Here is a 14,760-nt window from a genome sequence, read left to right as displayed (position 1 = left end):
GGCAATACGATATGCGCAGCTCTCACTAGTGTTACGGTACTTATATACCAGGTCGTATGGTACACAAATATGGCGATATCCTGTACTTGAGTGTGCCGTGTACGCCGCGGATATTCTGACACCTTTTGGAGACCGTAAGTTGAATCGCTTGAAATGCTCGACACCGTGTGTGTCATGTTATGTGCAATCAGACTTGAAAAATTATTTGTTAAACGTTTAACTGTCGTCCTCTGTAGCCCTGTGTGTGTGAGTCTACAAGCTAAACTGTTAGCCAAATGCTATTGTTTATAGCCTTGTGTAGGGCATCCTGCTTCATATTCATTTCCCTTATTTGACATTTGATTTGGTTTTGAAGCATGCTCTTTGACTCACTGAAGTTTAACTTGGACAATTAACACCACGGGGCTTTGTCACAATGGTTTATCTGCATGGTCCGATATTGTACGTGTTCCCGTGGTATTCAACTCTGTGTCCTCTTTGTACTTTGAGTTCTGGTTCGTGTCACCGTTTTACAGAACAGTGTCTTGCCATTGATTCAGACGCACTTTTTTATACAATATTTATATCTCTCCGCTTTTTGTTTCTTCGTGTAAACGTAATGTACTGCCACACATTTACAGGATATAGTTGAGTTTTTAAAACAGAGCTTCTATCCATTTAATGAGTTGTTATAAACAGATGTCTGTGTACCTCTATTAAGGAGGGTATACCTCAGTCAAAATCTGCATGACACACCTTATCAAGACTATGTGCGGAAGAAAATTGTCAGTAAGACAAAATGGAGAAGATTGTCAGTGAACCTAAGCTGAATGCTTCTTAGATTCGAACGAGAGCGCTAGATTGTGTGATCTCAACCACTGTCTCCAAGGTGACGAGTCATCAGTTGACGAGATCACTGTTAATCTGACATATGGCTTATGTGTATCTGACAACAGTGTTTGATCTTTCCGTAGGTTGAAGAAATTTACGGCGGTGCTTGTTATTATCACGGCAGTCTTCCAGATGCTACTGATCTCCTGACTGGCTCAGACGTCTACCTTTATGAACATCATCTTTTTCCCCACATCATGGTGCGACACAGCAAGTTACAGAAACAGGTCTTGTCTCTCTATCGCCAGTTTCTGCGCGCAGGACAGGATAAGCCGGGTTTCTTACCTCGGATACGCGACGAATTCCGCACAAACGCTCGCATCAGCAAGACGGATGTGATGCACATCGAATATCTTTATCGCCGTGCACAGCGACAGCTCGAACAACTGAAAGACGTAAACACCAAACAACTCGGAACGTTCAGCAAAACCAGTGAGGAAAGTTGATTCAAAACAAGCCCTCGGTCGCAAGCGCAGTCGTTTCGGTTCCAACGGACGCTGTGCTGAGTGTGCGTATGGAATATTTAAATATATTCACAACATGATGTTAGACTACTTCGTGCAGCAATGCTGCCCTCACAGACTGTCGACTTTTTGAGTAATGGGGAAACTGACATAATGAGGCGTCAAGTCCCCGGGGTGAACAGTGCAAGTGGCATTAGTAAATTGTCAGTTCTAAATAAAAATAGTAAGGCTGACATTGACAAAGATGTTTCCAAATGTGCCGTCATTATTTTAAATGGCATCCAAGACGCTGATACTCCTTAATTTAACACCCTCATCGTCATGATGTACATTGTACAGTTATACAGTGCGTAGGTATTTTGTCTTCCGTGTGTTTGACGTTATATTCATTAAGTGTGAGATTCAAATAAGTAGTCTCGGTGGTCTTGCTCCCAGGTGCGCACAAACATTCATGTTTCATTGTAATTAAAATGGTTTGCCTCTACTGTACATGTTGCAGAATGTACTTCTTGCGTTCTCAATGTTTTGAATGTTTTTTTTTTCTTGCGTTTTCAATTTGTAATGCTGGTTCAATGCATAAAACAAGGAGGTACGCATTCTGCGTTTATTCGAGTTGTATAGTATGCAGGGTAATTAAAAAGGACAAGACAATGCTGCCTGGTATTAGTTGATCTAATGATTATACAGCAGGTTGCTCTATTAAAACCCCAACCAGAATTACATGTCCCACACCAGCTAACAGTCAAGTCCATATATCCTTGTATTGGGGTGCCGGTGAAACATTTTGTTTGACCTCTGTCCGCTGTCTTCATATAGTTGTGCGTGTTGTTGTCAGGAGTCATGTCCAAACGGAGTACCCGATAAATCTAATGGCTCCATGATGCACCCAAGTAAACAGTAGATTTGGAGGGTGGGTAGAAAAGCATTGTTTCACTTTAGCGTAGGTTTCATGATAGAGTCAAAATCCAATTTCACGATACAGACAAACTACATCGTGCATCCCCCTCATTGATAAAGGTAAGACGCACCATTTGGGGGCGCTGTTGTAATAAACAGGTATGTAGAAGAGACGAAGAAGAAGAAGTCGTTCAGCGTAATCAGGAAGTGGAGGATACTGTTGAGAAGGCTAGCGTACCAGCTGGATAAACAAAAAGACAAGTAAATCCAGCTGATTATCCAATGAAAGTCTAGGTCAGACCATATTTTAATTTGTCGAGAGTCATCGTAGCAAACCTTATTAACGAGGTACTCCTGGTCGTTTTCTAAGTAAATAAACTTAACTACACTTACTTGGCTAGACCCAAGCTATAATAAATAATGGCAGAGTCAAAGGGAACCAAGAGCGAGATGTCCGATGCACAATTAATTCAGCAGGTCGGTGTGCTTACTACCTTATTTGTTTGTTGGTCAGGTTGTTTTATTTTTAACTTTTAGCTTGTTCTTGCGGCGAGTTGGTTTGAGTTGCTTTTAACTAAACAGCTTTGACGGGTTTGTCATCTAGCGGACTATGAACCCATGTACCGTATTTCACAAATATACCGTGTATTTCGATGGCTTACACTATTACACGGTTAAACTAGACACAACTACTGCCACATCTTGCTATTTAAAACTAAAACTTCTTTTCCTCTAACTGCAGCTGGCCTTGTTGGGTTGGCTCAAAACTGATAGCGTTCAATGCAAGGAATTTCTGACGGCGGTCACTGGCATGCAAGTAGCAAGAGAAGTTTTCGACAGACTGACTGGACAGAGTAAAGTGGACGCGTATAAGGTGACTACCAATAACGTGCTGTTTCTGAACACCACTCCATTTTACGCACACACACGGATAGCCGGGAATGCAACATATTAAGACGAAAGAATTATTAAATGAAGCATATTGAGTTCTGTCCGTGAAAGCGAGAACAGAACTGACTTTTGATTGATTGTACACACAGAGGGAATGCATCCAGAACGTGGCAGAGTTTATAAAGAACAACCCTCGCGCCACTGAGCAGCAGCGGAACGCAGAAGTGGAGAAGCAGGTTCTTCTGTTTGCCTCTCGAGTGAAAGCGCTCGACTCGGCTCCGCTCCTCTGAACAGTTCTCTTCCTCTCTGGCCTTAACTACACTCGACACCTCACTGTTTCTTTTTCTTTTTCTTTGTGTCTGCTGAGTATCAGATCGTATGTGGGAAAACTCTGTGTGCGTCTTAATGGCCTTTTTTTTTACATTTTAAAGTAAATGACTCTCGTTTTTGGTTGTGCTTATGTAAAACATGACCAAATAATTTCTAATACTATTCCATATTTGTCATTCCTCGTGTATCTTTTGTAAAGTATTTTAGACAGTCACAGATTATTAAAACTAATTTGTAGAGTAATTTTATGAAAAACTTTATAGAAATGTGTATGGTTATATGAAAGTTGTACAGCATTCCATGGAATCTAATGTTTTATGTACATTCCATACGCGAATGTTCACAGTGTGCAGAATAAAACACTGATATTCTAAAGATAGACTGTTTGTGCACTTTTTGGTATCAGAGGCATTGTATGCTGATTCTTATTGTTATGACGTCAGGAACCAATGTACTGACAATAATTCCTGGAAATGGAAATAGGGGTAACATTTTAATAGTAACAAATAAACAAATTTGATGGGGTTACTTTTCTTTAAGAGAACACGATGTGTTATAAATATTGCTCTCGGTCTTCATAAGAATCACTTCTTTGTAATTATCTAAGACAGTCATTATTATATAGCTGTTTGCACTAGGAAGTTTAAGACACATTCCCCAATATTACTATAATTTATAAATAAATAAATAAATGTTCTGTGTTAATAGTCTTTCACATTCCAATACTTTTCTAACCTTTTTTGTCACCGATGTAGCAATTAATTGAAGTCGACAAAACCAGTCAAGTCCACTGGTTTTGTAATAAAGGATGTATTCAGACATCGATGCGGAGTACAGAAGAGAATCCAAAAGCTCGTATTTACGAGGTCTACGTCATACGGTCTCTTTCTCCTTACATCTCTGTTACTTTCTAATTTGTTGATTAGTAAACAATACAAGTTATCGCAATTGCTGGTTAATGGCCCTGGTTTATAAAACGAGGAGGAAAATACTGAACAATCACGGTAAGACGTCTCTGTCGGCACTTACACGGTAAGTTTCATTACTGGTGTTCAGCATAGTATGATAACATAACATAACGGAGGGAGACAACAATTCTACACAAATCAGACGACATAAACTAATGTCGAAATTTTGACCGTTGAAGCTATTTTACGTGTTATAAGATTACTCAATGACGGCAAATTCAGATGAGGTCACATGAACCAACTTTATTATGTGATCATTTTATAGTTTTTCTAGACGTTCTTTGACAACTATATTCAAGTCTAGTTTTGTACTTAAGTTGTGTTTCCTCATTATTAGAAATGACAAACGGGTGAAATGCCAGCAGGGATTGAAGCAGAGAACGAAAGAGTCGTGAAAAATGTCACGTTTAGAAAATAAATTGTGAAGGGCTGATAAATGTGTGGAGTCAATGGAAAGACATACTTCCACATACTTAAACAAACTCCAGATATGATCAAGCCAGCCAGTTAAACATTTCACATGTCCACTAACAGCAAATGAATATGATGTCACGCATATCAACTTTATTAGAAATGTAAAGCATACTTTGGCACTGAAAACATTGAGCCAGACACAAAAATATACATTTAGGCTTACAGTGGAACATCAGTGAGTCTCAATACATGCAAAACACCAGCTGTTAAATAATCTTTTGTTCCCAATCTGTACTCACAGGGCTGGTACCAAAAAGAAAAGATGACCAGATTAAAGAGACTAATGTGACATTTCTGGCCAGAATACCATGCGATACTGTGAGGAAAACAATAGCATAAATAATTAAATGTCACACAGCAGAAAACAAAAAGTCATATTATCCCTCAGAGCAAGAGAAAGAAACAGAGCAGGCGAGAAAGAGGGAGAGAGAGAAAGAGGGAGAGAGAAGATTGCAGAAAGCCAAAAAAGAAAAAAGAAAAAAAGAAGAATTACAAACATTTTTAACATTAAAGTGCTGTACACATTCATTTATCAAATGACATTTCTATAGAAATAATCGTAATGTATGGCATGATTGCACAGTGGAGGCCACCTCAAGAGCAGTGAATGTGTTCACAGATGAATTCATAAGCACCACACAGAGTGAGAATGCAGCTAAAACACGGCTAAATGGACTTCTCGATGAAAAATATCCCACCTGGCCGCCGACCCAGTCACGGGACTCAGACAGCTCTGAGGTGAGTCATTCATGATCTTAGTCTAAGCACGGATGCCGGTAATGAATCTATTCCAATATTTAAGTACTAAAGATGAATCGGATACTTTCGCGGTCTTGAAAGCCGGGCTGGGCGAAGCTTCGTCACAGACTGATGAGGTGAACGTCGGACGCGGGCTCGTGCGGACACAGAGCCATGTTGGGGTTCTTCAGCTGCTTGGTGACCCTGCGGAGAAACTTCTCCCGGATCCGGTTAAATTCCATGATGTCACACGGGTTCTCTTCGATCCAGAACCTGTGGAACTCCTGCATCAGATAACCTGAAAAAGAGAGAGAAAGCAAGAGACAGAGAGAGTTCCAGTCACTGTCACTATTATTAAACATTAGTAAAATGTGGTAATTTATTATATGAAACTATTCTTAAAAATATTGAGGCATGATAAACCTAAGTTAGGATCTAAGCTGTGATTCTTATATATGTGTGTGAGTGTGTGTGTGTGTTTTCCAAATACAGATTGTACATTGGGAGTGGCCCAGGCTGTGTGTGTGTGTGTGTGTGTGTGTGTATAAATACAGAAGGCCTGGTGGAAATGTACCAGGAAGTGTGCATATGTGTATGTGTGTGTGTGTATGTGTGTGTGTACATACAGAGGGTCTAGTGGAAGTGGACCAGGCTATCGTGTGTGTGTGTGGCATGCGTGTGTACATACAGAGGGTCTGATGGAAGTGGACTACGCTATCGTGTGTGTGTGTGTGTGTGTGTGTGACTGTGTGTGTTTGTGTGTGCGTGCGTGCCTGTGTACATACAGAAGGTCTGGCGGAAGTGTACCAGGCTATCGTGTGTGTGTGTGTGTGTTTGTGTGTGTGCGTGTGCGTGTGTACATACAGAAGGTCTGGTGGAAGTGTACCAGACTCGGCATCTCAGGGGCCACATTGTACAGGTGGGTTTTCAGAGATCCACTCATCAGTAGTTTATACACCAGCTCTGTAATATTAATCCCCACGATAGCGAAGGAAAACCTGAGATACAGAGAGAAAGGATAAATCATATCTCCAACAAAGATGAAACAGAAACTACTATCTATCCATCTATCTATCTGTCCATCCATCCATCCATCCATCCATCCATCCAGTTATCCATCTTTCTGCCTGTCCCCTCCTCTCTCTCTGTCTGCCTGTCTGTCTCTCTGTCTGTCGGTGCTCTCCTCAGAGGTCAGGGTGGGACAGACTTAGAGTGGAACAGTGAGACAGTAGAGCCTAATAGCAGTGGGAAAGATGACACGTTAAATCTGGAGACACTTGACTGAGCATCCTGTCACTTCCTGTCATTCTCCGCTGTTTCAGACTGCTGAAATCGGCTGCCCTCTTGGTTGTCCTTAACATAGCTCTCACTCAACGTCTGTGTGTGTGTGTGTGTGTGTGTGTGTGGCTGTCATGGTGGATTTTATGATGAAAAAGACAGGCATGTGGCAGGTCTTCAGTTCTGCGCTCTCTCTCTCTCTCTCTCTCTCTCTCTCTCATTTTCTCACTGTCTCTGTGGAGAATCAGTGTGTGTGTGTGTGTAGCTATGTTGTGATGCAGTGTTGTTTGTTTAAATATAGTAGTAAGTGAAGGTTATAGCTTTACCCTATGGCCTTTTCCAAACTTCTCCTCTCCCATTCAGCTTTGCTCAGTGTGCTGTTGGTGACAAAACAAAGACTTCAGCAAAATTCTGACTCACAGTAAACTGACTCAGGGCCAGACAATGCTATCCAGCCTCTGTAGTTTATAATGCTGCCGTTAAACGTGCTAACAACAACACAACACAACAAATATATTTATTCCAGCCCTGCAAAATATATCAGTATGTTATTCGTTTTGGAAAGATACTGAAATTATATGGATTTTTTTTTTTTTGTTGTTGCAGAAACCAAAGCTGAGATTCTTGTTGTTTAGTATGATCACTTGGTGCAGAAATTTTGAATCAAAGAAAATCACAAGGTGTGTTCCCACCACAGCTAAATAAATTAACATTTTATTGCACAGAACAGATCTGTTCACACTTGGCTTGGTTAAAGAAAAAAGAGCGAACACTGCAGTTCAGTTTGTGAAAATTGAAGCAGAGTCCAGTTGATATGAGGTGAGTTTGGTTTGTGTGTACAGTTATCTGCATAAAGAACCATTAGTTGATTCTCAGTATGTAACCGTGCGTCTTTTTCAGATTTAAGACATGGTATATTGAAAAAGAAATGAAACTTGTGGACAGACGGCAATATTCAGTTTAAGGATGACTATAATAAGTGAAACCTGCCGGTTTTGGAGTTACTACCAAAGAGTACAGGGGAATTATAATAAAATTAAAACTATCTTTGTAGAGCTGCCTCCCTGTTTTACTATGACTGAGCTCACATATAAAACACAGCTGATGTTTTGAATGCCAGTATTAATCTGAGAGCGAGATATTGCCACAAGTCAGGGTCAATAGTTCCAGTTAGTACACAAACAAGCCCAGTTCACTGACCACACTGAGCGCGTTCTCTGAAACGCACGTGTGTTTGTCTGACTACAGGACAACAGGAGTGACTGCATTTTAAAATGATGGTTGTGTAACCCCAGGGATGACAGGGTGAATGCTACCACAGCACAGAGAGGTCATGACCTCTGACCTGTGTTTAGGCTGCTGAGAGTCATGGAGCAGCTGCAGGGCTGTGGCTTTGTCGTGTTCAGCAAAGTACCTGTGAAGAGAGAAAAAGACAGGTCAGCTGCAGAAAAGAGTGTGAACAAACAAACAAACAAACAACAATCATATATTTTCATACAGTCTTCAGTTCCCATTTATTACCAACACCAAGTTTTCATACTTATTTGACTATGTGATTTACAATTATCAGGCACTGTTTTCACTCATTTAACTGACACTTTAAGTGACATATGTTTTTTTTGGAGTTCACACGCATTTGGAGCAGACTAGGTTCCAAGGCTACACTCAAGGGCACAATAAGAGAGACATCAAGTTAAGGATTTTAAACACACAACCCTCTGCTTGTAAAGCACTTCCCCTGACCACTGGGCCCAAGTCGCAGCGCAAATGACCTGGTTCTGATATTCATAATGCATTGCCTACACTTTTCCTTGTGGATGACAAAATCGAATTCAGTGGTTTGGGCCCCAAAATAGCTCTCGTCAAACCATCAAGTTCATACTGATTTGCTGTCAGTAAGAAACGCACAGGCAACCAAAGCCAGTTCTTCTGAGAAACGAATCAGTTTTCGACGTTCCTATATGCGCTATGCAAATGTAGGTATTAATTCATTTTCGTGCATTCGTAAGGCACAGGGTGATTCTGCGATGGGTTCAGATCCATTCACACGTCGTTCACTCACAGGAGATTCAGCAGACCCAGAACGCCCATGCCCCTGAAGTCCGTCTTTGGGTCACTGCCTTGGAAACCGATGTCGCTCCACTGTTTTGAAATGCGAGCCGTCAGTGGCGTTTCTGGGCACAGGGATTTCCACAGCTTTGGGAGAGAAAGAGGAGAGAAGCCATCAGGAACACACTGCTTACAAGAGACAACAAAGCTGAGCGGAGCTATTCCCACCAGAGACAGCTTTTCATTCTCCGCTAACTCGGCCGCAACCACAGAAACTTTGCTTGTACTACTGTACTTTTTTTTTTACACACAGTAACAAGTACAAGATCACAATTAATTGAGTCAGTACAGGGCTTTTTTTTTACTTTGGTGAGTGTTGTTTTATGTAAACACTGAGAAGCGGGTGATATAATGCACATCCAGCGGTGTGGTTTAGTCAGAACATCAGCAGACCCCAGGAGATCATGCTAATCCTGTTTTCACCCAGTCACAAAAAAACATAGAAACAAACCAAGAAAGAAAAAACAACAGCCGTTCTTCCTCAATCACACTCTTATGTGTGGTTCTACAGTGTTCTCCAATGACCACCACACCGTTCTCTCTCATTAGCACCCTCATGTGCTGCTTTACAGCGTTCTCCAGTGACAACAACATTCTCCCTCATTAACACTCTCACGTGCTGTTCTACAGCGTTCTCCAATGACCATCACAACATTCTCCCTCATTAACACTCTCATGTGCTGTTCTACAGCGTTCTCCAATGACCACCACAACATTCTCCCTCATTAACACTCTCATGTGTAGTTCTACAGTGTTCTCCAATGACCATCACAACATTCTCCCTCATTAACACTCTCACATGCTGTTCTACAGCGTTCTCCAATGACCATCACAACATTCTCCCTCATTAACACTCTCGCGTGCTGTTCTACAGCGTTCTCCAATGACCACCACAACATTCTCCCTCATTAACACTCTCACGTGCTGTTCTACAGCGTTCTCCAATGACCATCACAACATTCTCCCTCATTAACACTCTCGCGTGCTGTTCTACAGTGTTCTCCAATGACCATCACAACATTCTCCCTCATTAACACTCTCACGTGCTGTTCTACAGCGTTCTCCAATGACCATCACAACATTCTCCCTCATTAACACTCTCATGTGCTGTTCTACAGCGTTCTCCAATGACCACCACAACATTCTCCCTCATTAACACTCTCATGTGTAGTTCTACAGTGTTCTCCAATGACCACCACAACGTTCTCCCTCATTAACACTCTCACGTGCTGTTCTACAGCGCTCTCCCTGATCCCACTCCCTCTCCTGCTGTCCTCTTACCTTCATTAACATGGCCTCGTGTTCTTGGTTCTCACAGTCGTATGGCTCCCTGCGCAGCTTCTCCACCTGCACCATCAGAGTCCTGTAGCCCACGATCTGGAACAGGCTGGCCTGCAGAGAGATGCCCAGCCTTTCCCAACAGACATCAGTCAATCAATCAATCAATCAAACAATCAACCCATCAATCCGTCAATCTGTCTATCAATTATTAAATCAGAGTCCTGTAGCCGACGATCTGGAACAGGCTGGCCTGCAGAGAGATGCCCAACCTTTCCCAACACACATCAGTCAATCAATCAATCAATCAATCAACCCATCAATCCGTCAATCTGTCTATCAATTATTAAATCAATTGATCATCCAATTGATCAACCAACCAATCAATCAATCAATCAATCAATCATTCAATCAATAAACCAATCAATCATTCAATCAATTGATCAACAAATCAATCAATCAACCAACCAATCAATCAGTCAATCAGTCAGTCAATTAGTCAATCACTCAGTATCCACCAATCTGCCTATCTTTTGCCATTTGGTAATTAAGCAGGGTATTAGCTGGTCAGTAAGTCTATGATCTACAGAGAGGTGCTGTGTGCATGCATAGTGCTGAGGAGCAGCGGGGTGGGAGAGCTCAGATGCATGTCTTACTGAGGGTTTGTGTCACTATTGATTTGCTTTAGAGCCATGATGTCGTCGACGACCTTCTCCACGGCATCAGGGTTAACACCTACAGCAGACCGCAGCAGCTGAGGAAGACAATTATCAGGAAGAAGAAATTCAGGGAGAAAAAATGACACTGACACATCAGAAATGGCAGTGAATCACACATACTGTTCTGAAAACGAGACTATAACACAAAGCTTTAGAAAAGGTTTGAAATGAAGCTATTCTCTTTAGTCAGTGCTGCAGTTAAATGACAATGGAGTGGAACTACAGACCTGAGGACAGAAAAGACGCGACATTACAGAACTGATGACAGTGAAGGTATAATGCTACAGACCTGAGGACAGAAAAGACGCGACACTACAGAACTGATGACAGTGAAGGTATAATGCTACAGAACTGGGAACAGAAAAGACAGAACACTACAGAATCGGCGACAGTGAACATGTAATACTGCAGAACTGATGAGAGTGAGGACGTTATACTATAGCACTGAGGACAGAAACCCTGAGACACTACAGAGAGGATATGACCTCATTCAAACTACTCACATCACTCTTTGAGGACTTCAGAGAGTGTTCTGCAAAGAAGAAAAGAGACAAAGATCTAAAACAAGCATGACCTGGCACAAGGCGTCAACATTCAGTCCTGGAAGGCTGTGGTCCTGCTATTTTTCTTGTCGACCAACTAAATACAATCTCTGATTGGCTGAAGAGCATGCACACCTGTTTTCAAGGTGAAAATCAACAGGTAACTAAGAGGTGAAAACAAAAACCGGCAGGACCCCGGCCCTCCAGAACTGGATTTTGACGCACGTGTTCTATAGCATGCCTACAGTGGGCTACTGACTAATCTTAACAGAGCATATTCTGTGTTTGTTATTGTTGTTGTTATTGCTGGATGTCCCATAACATTAAGTACCACACAATATTGTGATGTCTATGTTTCTCCACAGAATCTCTGTCCAGTGACCCCTACCCCCACCTCGAACATTCATAAAGAATCAGCGAATCAAAACAAGCAACAGTAGACATGGGGGAGAAGACGTCCACTCATTCTGGCCGGAGAGTGTTATAGACGACTATAATCACATGCGTTCAAGCTCGTCGTCTTACCAATTTTGAGGGTCCGGCGTGCGCCTGGTTTGTGGTTGTAGCATATTCGTTGGAGCTCACACCGACCGGTGACCTTTCGGGTCAGGAACTTGAGAGTGCGCCACAGTAAAGCACAGTACAGGAAAGCAAAGAGCTGAGCCAGTGCTCTGGAGACCAGGCAGAGGAACGTATTAACATGTTATACCACATTAAAAACCAATCAATCAATCAACAAATGAATGAATGAATGAATGAATTAACAAATTAACAAATGAATGAATGAATGAATCAATGAATGAATGAATGAACGAACGAACAAATGAACCAATGAACAAATGAACGAACGAACAAACAAAATTTATGAAGTAATGAACGAATGATTGAAATGAAATTGGGAGCTGGGTTGTAGACAATTTTTGGAAAACCTCTTACAGCTTGTACACTGAATATAAACAGCAGGGGACTGAATGTATGTCAGCTGAAGTACACACATTACTCAGAAAACTGGAACCCTTGTACCCAACACAAACTCCCACTTCACACAAACCCCGTTTAAGAAATAGCCCGCTTTTATACAAACTAACATTTTTTTCTTATTCATGCGTGAGGCTTTGAACTGCTTTCATGCATTGCTCCATTTCAGTTCCCAGACACAGGAAAGCTTTTAGGCTCTTGGACATGTCTTTAAAGGAATTACAATACTCAGTGCGGTATTGCATAAGCACATGTGGCAGCAGGTGACTGAAGACATGAATGCAGCAAAGAGAGAGAGAGAGAGAGAGAGAGAGAGAGAGAAAGCGAGAGAGAGAGTGAGGAAGAGAGGGGATGAAGACAGGGGAGGAGGCCTTGGGGGATGAATTTAAAGAAAGGCATCTGTGTCTGTCACAGAGACCCGTGTGTGCGTGTGTGTGTGTGTGTGTGTGTGTGTGTATGTGTGTGTGTGTGTTTAAGTAGGACAGGTAGTCCAGATAACACAGATTTATCATTAAAATCTAGATCAGGGTCCACGGAGTATCCCAAAATAGCAGAAGCTCATTATTGATTTGTGGGACAGATTTTGATGAAAATACGGGATGAACCATGTTTGAAATCCACGAATAAAAAAAAAAAAGAAAAATACATTCACTACAGCAAAGCCAACGTCAAGAGCACGGCTTGTGCTCTTAGAATCCTTTTCATTAATAATTTGTGATGGACTGGATGCCTCTGCATTCAGGCACTTTAATTATGCAGCACAAATAACAGTTTTAAATCGTCATTTTTTCAAGCCAGAATCGATTAAACTAATGCATACAGTAAACATCACCAGAATTTGCAATGCGATCCAAAGTACAACCAATATGTATTTATGGGTTTGCTACTTGTTTTTCACATATGGGTTGATGTCATCTGTGCGTTGGCACGACTGTTCACAAAAAGAAAAAAAAAATGTAAAGATATCGCTTTGTAAGAAAATCCCCCTTTAAGCTATGTGAGAAAACACACAGTTCAACCTACCTTAGAAAATGCTTCATGTTGTCTTTCTGTTAGTTCACGAAGGAAAAGTCTCTATTTCCAGTGCAAACAGGGGGAAAAAGGGAGGCAGGTGAAAACCCTATCAGAAAAATATCACTGATAAATATGTAATGTGATCACGCCACCGGAATGAGCACTCCAAATTAATGTCCTTTTAACAGATCAGAGTGGCTCTCAAATACGGCATAAAATCAACCGGTAAAGGTCGAGAATGAAGACATAAAATGGTGATCGTGTTCTCAATACCTGTGATCACTTGCATTGACTGACTGCGCGCCGAACACTGAAACAGTCAAAGGATAGATTGAGAAAAAAGACCCCAAAACGAAACCTTTCACCAATTTGACTTAATACTGTTCGACTACAATCAACATTCAGTTTAAATAAACTGCAGTGCTGAAATCCACATCAATGATGTCCCTCGCGTCGCATCTCATGAACCGTGTTGTTCAGTTAGCAGGTACCCCAGTCCTCCGCCCTCATTCTGACTGCGCAGGAGAAAGCGCCCAGTCACCAATGGTGGCGGGGCTACCGTACCCTTGAACAACGATCTGTTCCACTCAGTGTTTAACTTAGCACTCTATCAATGCCGCGACAGGTTTTTTTTTTAATTTCTTTTTAGGTATACAATTGGACGATTCTAAAATTTTCTTTTCATTATCTTTTTGTGTGTGTGTGATAGGGACGAGAAGGTCTGATGCTTTGACTGCATTGCACAAGAAAAGGTTGAGTGAGTGAGACAGAGCAAGAGAGGGCGAGGAACAAGGAGCAATAAGACGAGGAGAGGAGAAGAGAGGAGACGAGAGCAGAGAGGGGCGGGGGGGGCGCGAGGAGACGAGAGTGATTCCGTAAAGATGCAAACTACCCTTTGTCACTAACAATTTCTATTGCAATGTATTGACTGACTCTGAGTAACTGACGTCGCGCATTAGTTAAAGTCAGTGGACGACAGACAAATCCCCGAGGTTTCAGCACCACAGGCATGGCTAGCACCAAAACAAACACCTCTAGCCTCCCTCTACCCGACAGCAATAGCTGCACCTACAAATCACCACTTGGGAGGACGGAACCACTAATGTACCCACGCTGTCCTCACAAAAATCAATTTGTCACCCAGTTTCTCGTTCTATAAGGTCTTCCTTTCACTTTGATTTCTTTTGCAAAGTAATTATGCTACAGGATA

At 41.7% G+C, this 14,760-nt stretch overlaps 2 protein-coding genes across 3 annotated transcripts; one reads left to right on the top strand and one right to left on the bottom strand.

Annotated features, from left to right (window-relative positions):
• Positions 1–62: 62 nt before the first annotated feature.
• Positions 63–1,799, top strand: sdhaf1 (succinate dehydrogenase complex assembly factor 1). Its single transcript, XM_030777765.1, has 2 exons — positions 63–134; positions 954–1,799. The coding sequence occupies exon 2, from the start codon at positions 1,068–1,070 to the stop codon at positions 1,314–1,316; it is 249 nt and encodes an 82-aa protein (XP_030633625.1). The 5' UTR covers positions 63–134; positions 954–1,067; the 3' UTR covers positions 1,317–1,799.
• Positions 1,800–5,360: 3,561 nt separating this feature from the next.
• On the bottom strand, positions 5,361–14,027 carry elmod1 (ELMO/CED-12 domain containing 1). 2 transcript variants are annotated; one of them, XM_030776871.1, is made up of 11 exons: positions 13,824–14,027; positions 13,560–13,656; positions 12,084–12,229; positions 11,520–11,548; positions 10,954–11,051; positions 10,301–10,430; positions 8,973–9,106; positions 8,256–8,324; positions 7,237–7,287; positions 6,497–6,630; positions 5,361–5,930 (listed from the first exon to the last, which is right to left on the bottom strand). In XM_030776871.1, exons 2-11 carry the CDS (start codon positions 13,574–13,576, stop codon positions 5,755–5,757), a joined length of 984 nt encoding a protein of 327 aa, XP_030632731.1. In that variant the 5' UTR covers positions 13,577–13,656; positions 13,824–14,027; the 3' UTR covers positions 5,361–5,754. The 2 variants fall into 2 exon arrangements, with proteins under 2 accessions (XP_030632731.1, XP_030632730.1); XM_030776870.1 differs by having other exon boundaries at positions 13,560–13,610.
• Positions 14,028–14,760: the final 733 nt, after the last annotated feature.

Source organism: Chanos chanos, chromosome 6, assembly GCF_902362185.1.
Source record: "Chanos chanos chromosome 6, fChaCha1.1, whole genome shotgun sequence".
Lineage (NCBI taxonomy): Eukaryota > Metazoa > Chordata > Actinopteri > Gonorynchiformes > Chanidae > Chanos > Chanos chanos.
The sequence above is the reverse complement of the archived record's forward strand: the minus strand, read 5'-3'. Positions and strand labels throughout refer to the sequence as shown.

What these genes read in the sequence shown, in the direction of transcription:
- sdhaf1 (XM_030777765.1), top strand. Translation starts at nt 1,068, where the DNA reads ATGGTGCGACACAGCAAGTTACAGAAACAGGTCTTGTCTCTCTATCGC.
- elmod1 (XM_030776871.1), bottom strand. An exon ending in ACGCCGGACCCTCAAAATTG is followed by an intron (nt 11,549 to 12,083) that starts GTAAGACGACGA and finishes TCTTCTTTGCAG; the next exon opens with AACACTCTCTGAAGTCCTCA. An exon ending in TGAAGTCCTCAAAGAGTGAT is followed by an intron (nt 11,052 to 11,519) that starts GTGAGTAGTTTG and finishes TGTCTTCCTCAG; the next exon opens with CTGCTGCGGTCTGCTGTAGG.